At 54.9% G+C, this 13,939-nt stretch overlaps 2 protein-coding genes across 4 annotated transcripts in view; one reads left to right on the top strand and one right to left on the bottom strand.

Moving 5' to 3' along the window:
* The first annotated feature begins 6,044 nt into the window (after nt 1–6,044).
* On the top strand, nt 6,045–10,532 carry Elspbp1 (epididymal sperm binding protein 1). Its single transcript, XM_090322297.1, has 5 exons — nt 6,045–6,111; nt 7,363–7,524; nt 8,938–9,084; nt 9,907–10,065; nt 10,352–10,532. Exons 1-5 carry the CDS (start codon nt 6,045–6,047, stop codon nt 10,507–10,509), a joined length of 693 nt encoding a protein of 230 aa, XP_090178423.1. The 3' UTR covers nt 10,510–10,532.
* Nucleotides 10,533–12,686: 2,154 nt separating this feature from the next.
* The window catches only part of LOC150043623 (calcium-binding protein 5-like), a 50,011-nt gene continuing 48,758 nt past the window's right edge, over nt 12,687–13,939 (bottom strand). For all 3 annotated transcript variants that reach the window (XM_090322070.1, XM_090322071.1, XM_090322072.1), the window contains 3 exons: nt 13,587–13,696; nt 13,207–13,354; nt 12,687–12,712 (listed from right to left, as the gene is read on the bottom strand). In XM_090322070.1, coding sequence (XP_090178196.1) covers nt 12,687–12,712; nt 13,207–13,354; nt 13,587–13,696 — 284 coding nt within the window. The remainder of the gene's footprint in view (nt 12,713–13,206; nt 13,355–13,586; nt 13,697–13,939) is intronic.

The following is a 13,939-nucleotide window of genomic DNA, read 5'->3' as shown; positions in this document are numbered from 1 at the left end:
GGCCCTGGCGTGGGTGCTCAGCCACTGGCCCTGGAGTCTTGAAGACCAACCACACAGCCTCTGTCTCCTCCCCTCGCCCTTACTCCAGCCTCCTTCCTGTAGCCCCCCTTTCCTCTTCCCATGTCTTCTCCTCTCCTTCACTCTCCTCCCTCTCGTCATGTCCTCTTCTTGATCCTCTACCCACTTCTGCTAACTCAACTCCATCTTCTCTTCCATAACCTTCTACCTTCCACTCCCTTCCCTCCCCTCCATGAACTCTTTCCTTCCCCTTCCCTTCTCTCCCTTGCCCTCCTTTCCCTACATTCTTCTTCCTCTCTTTGCACCCCCATCTACGATCTCCCGCCCCCCCCCATGTTCCCTCAGTCTCAGGAGACATCACTTGAAAACTCAAAGGAGCACTGCCTGGAGACACGCAGTTCTGTCTCAGATCCTTTGAAGTAGAGAACCGGGCTGTCATTACTCAGCCAGAACCAGGCCCGCTGGAGACCAGGGCCTCCCAGACGCCCCCGCTGAGCCTCCACCCACCCTGACTGGTTTATGGCGTCCCAGGAGGGTCAGGACCCATGGTGGACTTCCCCTGAGGTGATGATGCCCGCCGAGCCTGCACTGACCCTGGCCAGGGAGCCTCGGGGTGGCTGCCATCTTCCCCCAGGCTGGCCCTTCCCAGTCAAGCTGCAGATGTGTGAGCACGACTTCAAAGCAAGAGAGAGAGAGAGAGAGAGAGAGAGAGAGAGAGAGAGAGAGAGAGAGAGAGAGAGAGAGAGAGAGAGAGAGAGAGAGAGAGAGAGAGAGAGAGAGAGCGCGTGAGAGAGCACCCTGGGGCCAAGAAGGATTCTTCTTCTAAAGGTATAGAAATCTGGTGTGTGTGGGGGTGCTGTGAGAAATTGGGTCATGGGTTCTAGACTTTCTGGTAGAATAGACAGTACTCAAAATATCTATCTACATCTACATCTATATTTATATAGATAGAGCGATATATATTAAGATACATCTATATATTTCACAATAGGTCTATATTTAAAAGGAAAAAAGAAACCAGTATGAATTGATTTTTCATTTATTTTTCTTTCAGTCCTGGGTTTGAGCTCAGGGCCTGAGCACTGTCCTTGGACTTTCTCAAGGCTATGGTTCTACCACTTGAGCCTCAGCACCCCTTCCAGCTTTTTCTATATATGTGGTAGTGAGGAATCAAACTCAGGTCTTAGTGCATGCTAGGCAAGCACTTTACCACTAGGCCAAACTCCTGGCCCTGTAATTGATTTGTGTGTGTGTGTGGGGGGGGTCATGTGGCTTGAACTCTGGGCCTGGGCACTGGCCCTGAGCTCTTCAGCTCAAGGCACCACCCTGCCCCTTGTGTCACAGCCCCATTTTCTGTTTTCTAGTGATTAGTGATTAGTGAATAATTGGAGATAAAACTCTCACATTCTTTAGTGCCCGGGCTGGCTTTGAACCTCGATCCTCAGATCTCAGCCTCCTGAGTAACTAGAATTACAGGTGTGAGACACTGCACCCAGCTGTAATTGATTTTTTTTAGATATAATTGTATTGCTGTTATTAAGGTGTGGACAGAAGGGCAGCCATCTCTCAAATCAGGTCATGAGGACATTCTCACGTGCGCGTGCACGTGCCAGTCCTGGGGCTTCAGGGCTTGGGCACTATCCCTGAGCTTTTCATTCAAGGTTGTTACTCTACCGCTTGAGCCACAGCTACTCCTCTGACAACTTGGTATTTCACTGGAGTCGAGTCTCATAGACTTTCCTGCCCAGGACTGGCTTCGAACCTCAATCCTCAGATCTCAGGCTCCTGAGTAGCTGGGGTTACAGGCGTGAGTGGCTGAAAAAGGGGAGGGGCCGGAGGGGGCAGATTCCTTTTCTTGTTAAGACAACAAGGAGTCGGTGATGACTGGAGATTATTTGGACAATGCCATGGTGTGGGAATGTGTGTGGGGCTCAGGTTTGGGGAGGAAGGCAAGAAGGACGGGGCTGGAGGATTGATTGGCCTCTGACGTTTCTTGCTATTGGAGTCAGGTCCTCATGTGTCCTACGGCCACCGTTCTGAGGTGAGCGCAGGGCCCCTAGTGTGGGCAGGAAGGAAGCTGAGATTCCCAAGAGATCTTCCTGAGACTCTGGCCTTGTCCCTTCAAATGGGGGCCAACATTTCTAGTAAAGAAGGGGTGTGTGTGTGTGTGTGTGTGTGCCCATGCGTGTGTCTCCTGCGGTCCTCTTGTGTGTGCATGTGTGTGTCTCATGTGGTCATATTGCATGTGAGCACGCCTGCGTGTGTCCCATGCAGTCATCTTGTATGCACACATGCAGGTGTCCCATGGGGTCCTTTCACATTTGTGTGTCTCATGCCGTCATCGGGCGTGTGTGTGCATGCATGTGTCCTATGAACCGAGTTTTCCTGTGACACTTCCTGGGACAGAAATCCTGTCTGCATTCTTTGGATTCTCACCAGTGTCTGGCAGACGGTAGAGCTCTGGAAGCTACTGGATGGGTGATGGCAGGATGAACTGCAATGGATGGAGGGTTGGATGGATGGATGGAAGATAGATAGTGGAAGATGGATGAAATCATAGGTGAATAGAAGGAGGGAGGAGGGAGGCATGAAAGGTGCATGGATGGAAGTTTGAAGGTTAGATGATGGGTACATGCTTAATGGATGAATGATGACTGGATGGATGGATGGTGGATGGTGGATGGATGATGGAGGAATGATGGATAGTGGATGGATGATAGATGATACATGATGGATGGATGATAGATGAATGATGGAGGGATGATGGATGATGGGTGGATGGATGATGGATGGTGGATGGATGGTGGATGGTGGATGGATGATGAATGGTGGATGGTGGATGATGGATGATAGATGATGGATGGTGGATGGTGGAAGATGTGTGATGGATGGTGGATGATGGATGATGGATGGTGGATGGATGGTGGATGATGGATGGTGGATGGTGGATGATGGATGGTGGATGATGGATGATGGATGGTGGATGATGGAAGATGTGTGATGGATGGTGGATGATGGATGATGGATGGTGGATGGATGGTGGATGATGGATGGTGGATGGTGGATGATGGATGGTGGATGATGGATGATGGATGGTGGATGATGGATGATGGATGGTGGATGGTGGAAGATGTGTGATGGATGGTGGATGGTGGATGGTGGATGATGGATGGTGGATGATGGATGATGGATGGTGGATGATGGATGATGGATGGTGGATGGTGGAAGATGTGTGATGGATGGTGGATGATGGATGATGGATGGTGGATGGATGGTGGATGATGGATGATGGATGGTGGATGGATGGTGGATGATGGATGATGGATGGTGGATGGATGGTGGATGATGGATGGTGGATGGTGGATGATGGATGGTGGATGATGGATGATGGATGGTGGATGATGGATGATGGATGGTGGATGGATGGTGGATGATGGATGATGGATGGTGGATGGATGGTGGATGATGGATGGTGGATGGTGGATGGTGGATGGTGGATGATGGATGATGGATGGTGGATGGATGATGGAGGAATGATGGATAGTGGATGGATGATGGATGATGCATGATGGATGGATGATAGATGAATGATGGAGGGATGATGGATGATGGGTGGATGGATGATGGATGGAGGATGATGGATGGTGGATGGATGGTGGATGGTGGATGGATGATGAATGGTGGTTGGTGGATGATGGATGATGGATGGTGGATTATAGATAATGGATTATGGATGATGGATGGTGGATGATGGATGGTGGATGGTGGATGATGGATGGATGATAGATGATGGATGGTGGATGATCAGCATGGATGGATAGAAGGTTGGAAGGCTGAATAGATGGAGTATATGTTTTATATACTATATATTACATGATATATATCTATTATCTACCATGTATGCGTCATTGGGCTCATGTGGCAGAAGTGGCAGTTGTGCAAAGTTATTGGACCTGAAGGAGGCAGATGTGTTCAGCAGAAGCTCCGAGATGCTGTGGAGAGGCTGGAGCCATGTGCTCAGGCCAGGCCAGAGGCCTGAGGGAGGCGTGGTCTACAGGTGGAACCAGCCTTGTGGAGCTCCCTGGAGTTCCCAATGGAGTCCCAAGCTCCCGAAGTGCACAGTCGCTAACCCAGAGTCCTTGGCGTCACATCCAGTCTCATCTATTTCGTGACCTTCCTCTCAACGTGCTTTTTAACAATGATTTATCAGTCAGCCCAAGTTTTCTGTCAATCCACTCATGGCTTGTGTCTCTTGCCCCGCCTTGCTCGGCTCTTGGTGCATGGGTCTTTGAAGTGAATGGCACATGAGCTGCGGTTCCACATACTCAGGGCCTTTGTATTTGCTCCTCCGTCCTCTTGGAGACAGCGTGCTCCCCACTCCTCCTTCCCATGCTCCTCCCTGTTTGCGCCTTTGTGCCATGCAGGGAATTTATGCAAGCATGAAAAAGGTGATACTGAGGGAGCGTGGAGAACACTAGTCATTATTCTGATCAAGTCCTGGGTGTTCACAGAAGCTCTTCTGGGGGCGGTTCCAGGCAATTAGCAGGCCAGCCAGGCAGCCATGTCTGGAACACTGGGGCGAGGCCCAAGTTATCTTGAGAGTAGGGACATCTAAGCGCCTGAGCACCCTGTGCCCTGAGCCTGGGGTTGACTGGGGCTGGCACCTGGCCCACGTACACAGTAGTACATTGTTGGTTGATAAAAGGGGAGCTGTGGCCTTGGGGAGCATGACAGGCAGACATGGGTGTGATATCACACAAGAAAATGATTAAAAAACAAAACCAAACCAGATCCTATGACAACTGTCACACATGTTCTCTCAGATACAAATGTTACTTCTAAAAGATCGATGAGCAGGGTGTCACCAACTTACATCAGTAATCCTAGCCACTGGGAGGGGGAGGGTCTGCAAGATGGTGGTTCAAGGTCAGCCTGGGCACAAAAAAGTCTGCTCGACTCATGTCTAAACTAACCAGCAAAAACAAAAACAAAACAAAACACCCAGGGGCCGGGAGTTTTGCCTAGTGGTAGAGTGCTTGCCTAGCATGCACAAAGACCCAGGTTTGATGCCTCGGTACCACATATATAGAAAAAGCCAGAGATACGGCTGTAGCTCAAGTGCTGGAGCTCTAGCCTTGAGAAAGCCCAAGGACGGTGCTCAGGCCCTGAGTTCAAGCCTAGGATTGGCAAAAATAAATGTATTTTGAAATTGTGTTGATTCTCTTCTCTACCTTAGTGATTGTTTGTTATTGTATTCTGGACTTTTCTAAACACGGTTGCTTCTTGGCAGCCTCTTCCATGTGTAAGTATGTTCTTCACTCTTACTCTCCAGTCCAGCCTTTATCAACCTACCTGTCAATCACTCCTCCACCCATCCCTCCAGATAGCCATCGATGAAGCCTTATATCTACCTATCTTCCATCCACTCAACTGTCCACCCACCCTCCCACCCATCACCCATCCATCCATCCACTCCTCATCCATCTACCCATCCACTCATTATCCATCCACCCATCACTCATCACCCATCCATCCATCCATCCATCCATCAACCATCTATCCCACCTTCCCATCCATCCATCAACCATCTATCCCATCTACCCATCCATCATCTATCCATCCAACTTTCTATCTATTCAGCCACCCAATCTTCTTTCCATCCACCCATCCATCCACCACCCACCATCCATCCGTCTATCCAACCTTCCATCTATTCAGCCATCCACCCATTCATCCATCATCTATCCATTCATCCATCAACCATTTACCATCTACCCACCCATCCTCCATTCATCCAAATTTCCATCTATTCAGCCATCCAACTTTCTAATCCATCCATAATATATTATATATTATCATATGTATGCACAGATATTATACATAGACATGCCATAACGTATGTGTCCTGCAAAAAAAATACTTTTTAGTTGTCTTGGATAGAACCCCGGAAGGTAGTGGCAAAGAAATGGAACATGACAAAGCAAAGCTTCATTGTTCCCTCAGTGTATTGGGCAGAGGCAGCGAGGATGCAGCACTGCAGCTATGTGCTGGGGTGGACGGCCTTCCTTCTCCACATCTACCAGGCTGGTGGCGGTGAGTAGGAGAGTGGGGGAGGCAGTCTGGAAGGTGGGAAAACTGCAACTGTGCCCATCAAAATCTCTGGGTGCACAGAGGTTGGAGAAACCTCAGATTCCCACGACCCCCCTCCGCCACCACTGTGGTTTATACACCAGGATCTGAGATCCGGGTCAAGTCATGCTGTAAGCACGAGGTGTGTGGATGCAGACTCAGCCACACGAAGGCAGGGCACAAGCAGGACCAAGGTCAAGGGGGCATGCATACTAAGGTCAAAGAGAAGTGAAGAGTAGGAGGCCAAGCATGAAAGCAGCCACATGTTTGAGACCCAGGGGTGGGAAACACTGGGTTATTTAAGATTTTTTTTTTTTAATGCCTGTCCTGGGGCTCGAACTCAGGGCCTAGGTGCTGACCCACAGCTCCACTTCCAGCTTTTTGGTGGTTCATTGGAGATGTCTTTAAAGAGTTTCCTGCCTGCGCTGGCTTCCAACTGCGGTCCTCACATGGGAGTCTCCGGAGGCTGGAACTGCAGCTGTGGGCACCAGTGCCTCGCTATTTGGGGGCTCTTAATTGTGCTGGCTCATTGGTTAGGCGGAGAGGGAGGTCTGACCTCTCCTCTCTCTGCTAGCCCTCCCCTGGCCTCACGTGGTCACACAACCCACAGCTGGCCTGCAGGCAGAGCAGGTGGTGAACTGGCAGAGGAACCCACCATATTGGGAACTCAAGTCCATGGGGGCTCGTATTGGAGGTGCCAGAGGGGGAAGGAGGTGCCAGAGTGGGGGGACTTCCCACATGTCCTGCACCCATGTCAGTCATGTGGGTGATGTCATTCCACACCAAGAAACTGGGGTGGGGGGGCCAGAGACATCAGTTAGTGACTCTCATGGTATACGAAGGTTTTTCTCAACACTCTTGACCCAAATCTAAACCTTTTCAGGGGGAAGGAGTGAGCTAGATCCCTGGTGATTAGATAGATAGATACAGACAGATGAATGATAGTATAACCTAGATCTAGGGCCTTGAGCCTCTACCCTTGAGCCAACCCCCCAGCTCTTTTGATTCCTATTATGATGATGATGATGATGATGATGATGATGATTAAAGATTTGGTGACATTTGCCTGTCATTCTAGCTGTGGGGAGATCTCTCTCCTGGCTAGGTTGGGTAAAAGGGAGACTTTCTCCTGACTCTAATGGGAATAAACAAAGAGCTGGAGGATTGGCTCTGGAGGTGGGCAAATGGGGAATGGCTGGTGACTGTGGCCCTCAGCCCCCGCCCCCTCCTGTGTTTCAGAGAAGCAGGAGACCTGCATCTTCCCCTTCATCTACAAGGGCTCCGCCTTCTTCACCTGCATCCAGACCAATAGCTTCTTCCCGTGGTGCTCCACCAGGGCGGTGTACGATGGCAGGTGGAAGTACTGCACGGTGGAAGGTGAGTGGGCTCGTACCAGGACACCGGGACCTCCCCGGCTGGGTCCCCCACGGCCTGCAGGGAAAGCAGGGTTTCCCAGTGTGAGCAGGAGCCATGCTCCATGGAGCACTGAGTGCGAATACAGAAGGGGCGTCTGTGGCTCAGGCCAGTCATCTCAGCCACTCAGGAGGCTGAGGTCGGAGGATGGAGGCGCGATGCCATCCCGGGGAAGGAAAGTCGGTGAGACTCTCAGCTGTGGCTTCCGTGGTGGAGCGCCAGCCTTGAATGGAAAAGGGGAGAGAAATGAGGCCCTGAGTGAGGTGTGGGCGTGGCCTGTGGACCTGAGTCTGGCCTTGGAGGTGGGGCGTGCCTGGGGCGTGGGCGTGGCCTTTGCGGGTATGGGCCGGCTTGTGACGTGACTGCTGGCGTGGGCGGGGCCTTGCAGGTGTGGGTGGGGCCTTGAGGGTGTGGGCGGGGCCTGTGGAACTGACACAAGCCTTGGGGGTGGGGCGTGCCTGTGGCGTGGGGCAAGTCCTTTGCAGGTGTGGGCGTGACCTGTGGAAGTGAGACAAGCCTTGGGGCGGGGCGTGCCTGTGGCCTGGGGCGAGGACTGTAGCGTGAACTTGCGGGTGTGGGCGGGGGCCTTGGTGTGGGCAGGGTCTTGTCGGTGTGGGCGGGGCCTGTGGGTGGAGCGGGACCCTGTGGATGTGGGCGGGCCTTGGCGTGGGAGGGGCCTGTATCGATGTGGGTGGTGCCTTGCCGGTGTGGGCGAGGCCTGTGAGGGGAGGGGCCTTGCGGCTGAGGGGCAGAGCCTGCAGAGTTGGGGCCTTGACGTGGGCGGGGCCTTCCGGGTGTGGGCGGGGCCTGTGGAGCTGATACAAGCCTTGGGGGTGGGGTGTGCCTGTGGCCTGTGGCATGACCTTGCGGGTGTGGGTGCAGCCTTGCCTGGGCGGGGCCTTGTTTGCGGACGGGGCCCGTGGCCTGGGCGGGGCCTTGGGGGTGTGGGCGGGGCATGTGGGTGGAGCAGGGCCTTGCGGATGTGTGCGGGGCCTTGTCGGTGTGGGCGAGGCCTGTTGTGTGGGTGGGGCCTGGGAGGGGCGAGGCCTTGCGGCTGAGGGGCGGGGTCTTCGGAGGCGGGGCCTCGACGCGGGCGGGGCCTCGACGCGGGCGGGGCCTTGCGGGTGTGGGCGGGGCCTGTAGAACTGACACAAGCCTTGGGGGTGGGGCGTGCCTGTGGCCTGTGGCGTCACCTTGCGGGTGTGGGCAGTGCCTTGCCATGGGCGGGGCCTCGCGGGTGTGGGCGGGGCCTTGCGTGTATGGGCGGGGCCTGTGGGTGGAGCAGGGCCTTGCAGGTGTGGGCGGGGCTTGTGGGTGGGGCGGGGCCTGCGAAGGCAGTCTGAGTCCCGAGGCCGAGCCCCGCCCCGCCCGGCACAGATTACCCGCGCTGCATCTTCCCCTTCGTCTTCCGCGGGAAGCCATATGACAGCTGCACGTTTGAAGGGAGCCTGATGCGGAGGGCCTGGTGCTCCGTCACCTCCAGCTTCGACCAGAGGCACCAGTGGAAGTACTGCGAGACCAACGGTAAGCACCGGGGTCGGTGCGTGGGGACCGCGGGGCCGGCATTAAGCACCCAGGAGGAGCCGGCGTAAGTACTGCGAATCCCGCAGCCTCAGGAGCCAGGACGGGGAAGTGTTGATGGCGGTTCGAAGCCAGCCCGGGCAGGAAAATCCGCGAGACCGCCATCTCCAGTGAGCACCAGGAAGCTGGAAGTGGCGCTGTGGCCCAGGGGCTCGCCAGCTCAAAGACGGCGCCCCGGCCGCGAGTTCAAGCCCCGGCATTGGCACCCACGGGCGCGCGCATGCGCAGGCACACACACACACACACACACACACACACACACACACACAAACACATGCGCACACATGCACACGCACACACGAACACACACACACGCACATGCGCACGCACACATGAGCATGCACACACGCACACACACACGCACACATGCGCACGCACACACGAACACACACACGCATGCACACGACACACATGCACACGCACGCACACACGCACGCACACACCCGCACACACCCGCACACCAGCACACACGCACACGCACACACGAACACACACACGCATGCACACGACACACACGCACACGCACGCACACACGCGCGCACACACCCGCACACCCCCGCACACCAGCACACACGCACACGCACACACGAACACACACACGCATGCACATGCACACACACGCACACACATGCACACACACATGCACACACACGCACCACACACACACGCACACACACACACGCAACACACGCACACCCATGCGCGCACGCGAGGCCGCCAGGCCCGTCCCCTCCTCCTGACGCGGCCTCCCCTGGTCGTTCGCAGAGTACGGCGGCAACTCCTTCAGCAGGCCCTGCATCTTCCCCTCCACCTACAGAAACAGCGTGGTCTCCGAGTGCATCGAGAACGAGGACAGCAAGCTCTGGTGCCCGACCACCGAGAACATGGACCAGGACGGCAAGTGGAGCGTCTGCGCCGACACCAGTAATCGGGGCTCGGGGCTGGGGGCCCAGGGAGGGGCGCCGGGGACCTGGGCACAGCCTGGACTCTAGACTCGGACTCGGGGCTCACGGGGGGGGGGGGGGGGCATGACTAGGATTGGCTTGAGCTGCAGGTGAAAATACAATATCACACACACGAGGCATCGCCAGGTGCTGGGGTCTCACACCTGTCACCCAGCTACTCAGGAGCTGAGATGTGAGGGTCCTGACCCCTCTTTGCTGCTTAATGGCCTTCATCCTGTCCCCTTCTCCTTCTTCTCTCCCCGAAGGAATTTCTGCCTTATCGCCGGGCTTCCCCTGCCACTTTCCGTTCAACTATAAAAACAAGAATTATTTTAACTGCACCAAGATAGGGTCGAAACAGAAGCGCCTTTGGTGTGCCACATCCTACAACTACGACCAGGACCACACGTGGGTGTACTGCTGACCCCCAGTGGGCCCCGAGCAGCCTGGAAGGTGAGGGGTGCGGGGTGGGGAAGATTGGAGATTAGGAGGAGGCAGGCGGGGTCCAACCTGATGAACAGCTGAGATGAAAGAGGGGCGGGGAGGTTAATTGCTAAGACAGGTACCATGGCCCGTGCCTGTAATCCCAGCACTTAAGTGGCCAAGGTGGGAGGGAAGCCATAGGGAATTGGGACTTCACTGGCAAGGGGAGAGATGAGGTAAAGGGAAAGTTTTGTTTTTGTTTTGTTTTTGTGCTGAGGCTGGGGCTTGAACTCCAGGTCTCACTTGCTATATATATATATATATATATATATATATATGTGTGTGTGTGTGTGTGTGTGTGTGTGTGTGTGTATATATATATATATATATATATATATATATATATATATATATATATATATGCATGTACACTCAAGGCAGTCGCTCTACCACTTGAGCCACATTTCCACTTTTGGCTTTTAGTTGGTCCATGGGAGATAAGAGTCTCTGGGTTTTCCTGCCTGGGCTGGTTTTGAACCACAAATCTCAGCCTCCTGAGTAGCTGGGATGACAGGCACGAGCCATGATGCCACGCTAAGTGTCACTTTTTATTTCTAATTGAAGCCTGGCTCCTGGTTGTTCTTTCAGACAGAAGCCAGTCTTGGGAGAAGGCTGCCCCCCCGCCCCGGGACTGGCACCTGTGCCTTCTGGGCCTAGATGGTCACCTTTAGAAACACCCGGTTGTCACCATATGGCATCACCGGGTCTTCTGAGAAGAGCAGAGGGAAACAGGGCACTGACACCCAGAAAACAGCTCCTGCCCCACCCCTGTGTCCACCTCGCTGCTTCCTTGAAGAAGACCCGGCCTAGGGGCAGCATGGACGCTGCAGGGTTCGGGAAGAAGAAGCCTGACCTGGGGTAGAGCATGGTCAGCACCTAAGCAGGTCACAGATGAATAAATAAGTAAGCATCGAGCATGTGTGCCCCCATCTCCACGCGTGAACCTGGACCCGAGTGGAGACAGAGAAGCTCCTGTGTGATTTCTCTCCTTCCACGGCCCTGGGAGGCCAGAGGCCAGGAGGCTGTCCAAGTGGCCATACCAGGATGGCAGAGGTGGAGGCTGTAGCCTCCCTGCTGGATGGACAGAAGGACAGGCTGGGGCCCACCCCAGAGGAGGGAGAGAGACCCTCCCTCCCTCCCTCCCTCCTCTCTCTGTCTCTGTCTCCATCTGTCAATCTCTGTCTCTGTTTATCCATCTGTCCGGCATTCTCTGCCTGCCTCCGTATGGTGTGTGTGTCTCTCTCGTGATATTTGTAGAGAATTCATGCCCCGGGATCAGCTTGCTCTAAACCTTTATAATCCAGGCTGTGATTTAATCCAGCCCCCGCCCACCATATCTCACACCAAGATGATGTGGAGGTCAAAAGGGAAAAACGGATTTATTCCTGGAAGGCAGTGTGATGACCTTGGACACCCCTCCCCCCAGGACACTGTGCTGAGTGCTGAGACCCCGGGGTCTCCCACACAGCTAGGAAAACGCCCCGGTGCTGCAGCCACGCTCCCAGCCCTTTCCCTTTTGGGTTTGTTTTGTTTTGGAGAGAGTTTTGCTACCTTTGCCAGGGCTGGTTTCACCTCACGATCGTCCTTTCCCTGCCTCCCGAGCCGCTGGGACTACAGGCTGGAACCACTATCCCCAGTGGAGCACTGTCCACCTGCCCTGCCACACCCCAGCGTGTCTAGATTCCCACTGCCGGATCTGTGGCCTATGTGGCCCCCACTCCACTCCTACCACGACAGAACCTGGGGGATCAGAGGTTGAAGCTGGCAAGAGAAGGGCAGACTGTGTGATGGAAGTGTCGGGGGCAAATTGCCCCAAAGTTCCCCACACGGCCTCCTTCCGCGCCAACCTCCAAGCAGCTGGGGCATGTGTGGGGTTTAGGATGAGGAAGGAAAGACACCATCGCACTTTAGAAGTTGGGGGACGGCTCTGGTCCTTCAGGACCTTCCATATATTCCATGCACACTCTCTCCCTCGGCATCCAATCCTGGCCACAAGCACCTGCTTACAATCTCACCTCAGTCCACACTACCGCCAGGCCCCTCCCCCTCCCCCATCTTTGGGGTCCTCCCTCAGCCTGCTTGTCACACTGCTTAAGAGAGGGGGCTTCTGGGAGCTCTTCAGCGGGACATCATCTTCACAAACTCTGCAGGTGAGGCAGGGCGCGGGGGACAGGCAAGGTGGGGTGGGGGTGCTTCCTTGCACAAAACCCAAGAATGTTAGGGCCAGGGACCCACGCAGAAAGTGCTTCTCAAAGCTGCCTCCCAACCCTGAAGGCTCACTTGGAGAAAAAAAAACAAAAAACAAGGATGGGGCCTGGTGTCTCCAGCCTGTCATGCTAGCTACTCAGGAGGCTGAGATCTGAGGATCAAGGTTCAAAGCCAGCCTGGGCACTGAAGACTGTGAGACTCTTAGCTCCAATTAATCACTAGAAAACCAGAAGTGGTGCTGTGGCTCAGTGGTAGAGCACCGGCCTTGAGCTGATGAGCTTGGGGACAGCGCCCAGGACAAGAGTTTGAGCCCCAGGACAGGTGCACATGCACTCGCATGCTCCCCCCCCCACACACACAGGGACTGGGTGACTTGTGACATGACACGGGAGTTACAAGTGAATTCTGGGTCATTTCACCCTGAGATCACCTTCGAAGTCCACGGTGCCGTCGCCGTTAATGTCGGCCTCCCGGACCACCTCGGCGATCTCTCGGGGGGTCAGCTTCTCCCCCAGCAGCCTCTGCATGGCCTGCTGCAGCTCCCCCAGCGTGATCTCCCCGTCTCCGTTGGCGTCGAACTGGACACAGGCCAAAGGGCTGGGCTAGGAGCAGCGGCAGAGGCGGCCCCGAGTTCAAGCTCCAGGGCCAGCACACAAAACAAACCAATAGCAGTGGCCAAGCGCTAGGAGAGGTGGGGCGTGGTGACGCACACGTGTGCGTGCACACAGACGCGTGCACTCCTACACCCCACACACCTGTGTACACACACGCAGCACACGCACTCACATGCCTGCACACATGCCTGCTCACCTCCTTGAAGGCATCCCGCATCTCCTGGACGCCCATCATGCCGGCTGTCTCTGCCAGCAGCTTGGGTGTCATCAACTCCACACAGTCCTCAAAGTCCATGCGGCCACCCACTGGGGACAGCAGAGGCAACGTGAGAGGGGCTCTGGGCCTCGGTCTCCTGTGCCCTCCATCTGCCCTTCATGGGGACCAATCCTGGGGTTTGAACTCAGAGGCCTGAGCACTGTCCCTGCGCCTTTATGCTCAAGCCTGGCGCTCTACCACTGGATCCACAGCTTCACTCCCGGCATTTTTTTGTTTTGGGTGGTTCCGTGGGGAGAAGAGTCTCACAGCCTTGGACCTCAATCATCAGATCT

This window comes from Megascapheus bottae, chromosome 31, assembly GCF_031878675.1.
Source record: "Megascapheus bottae isolate mThoBot1 chromosome 31, mThoBot2.hap1, whole genome shotgun sequence".
Taxonomy (NCBI): domain Eukaryota; kingdom Metazoa; phylum Chordata; class Mammalia; order Rodentia; family Geomyidae; genus Megascapheus; species Megascapheus bottae.
The sequence above is the reverse complement of the archived record's forward strand: the minus strand, read 5'-3'. Positions and strand labels throughout refer to the sequence as shown.

Excerpts from the sequence above, each read along its gene's own strand:
- Elspbp1 (XM_090322297.1), top strand. The coding sequence starts at position 6,045 with ATGCAGCACTGCAGCTATGTGCTGGGGTGGACGGCCTTCCTTCTCCAC. Across the intron at positions 9,085-9,906 it reads GAAGTACTGCGAGACCAACG|AGTACGGCGGCAACTCCTTC; the intron begins GTAAGCACCGGG and ends GGTCGTTCGCAG. Across the intron at positions 10,066-10,351 it reads GAGCGTCTGCGCCGACACCA|GAATTTCTGCCTTATCGCCG; the intron begins GTAATCGGGGCT and ends CTCTCCCCGAAG.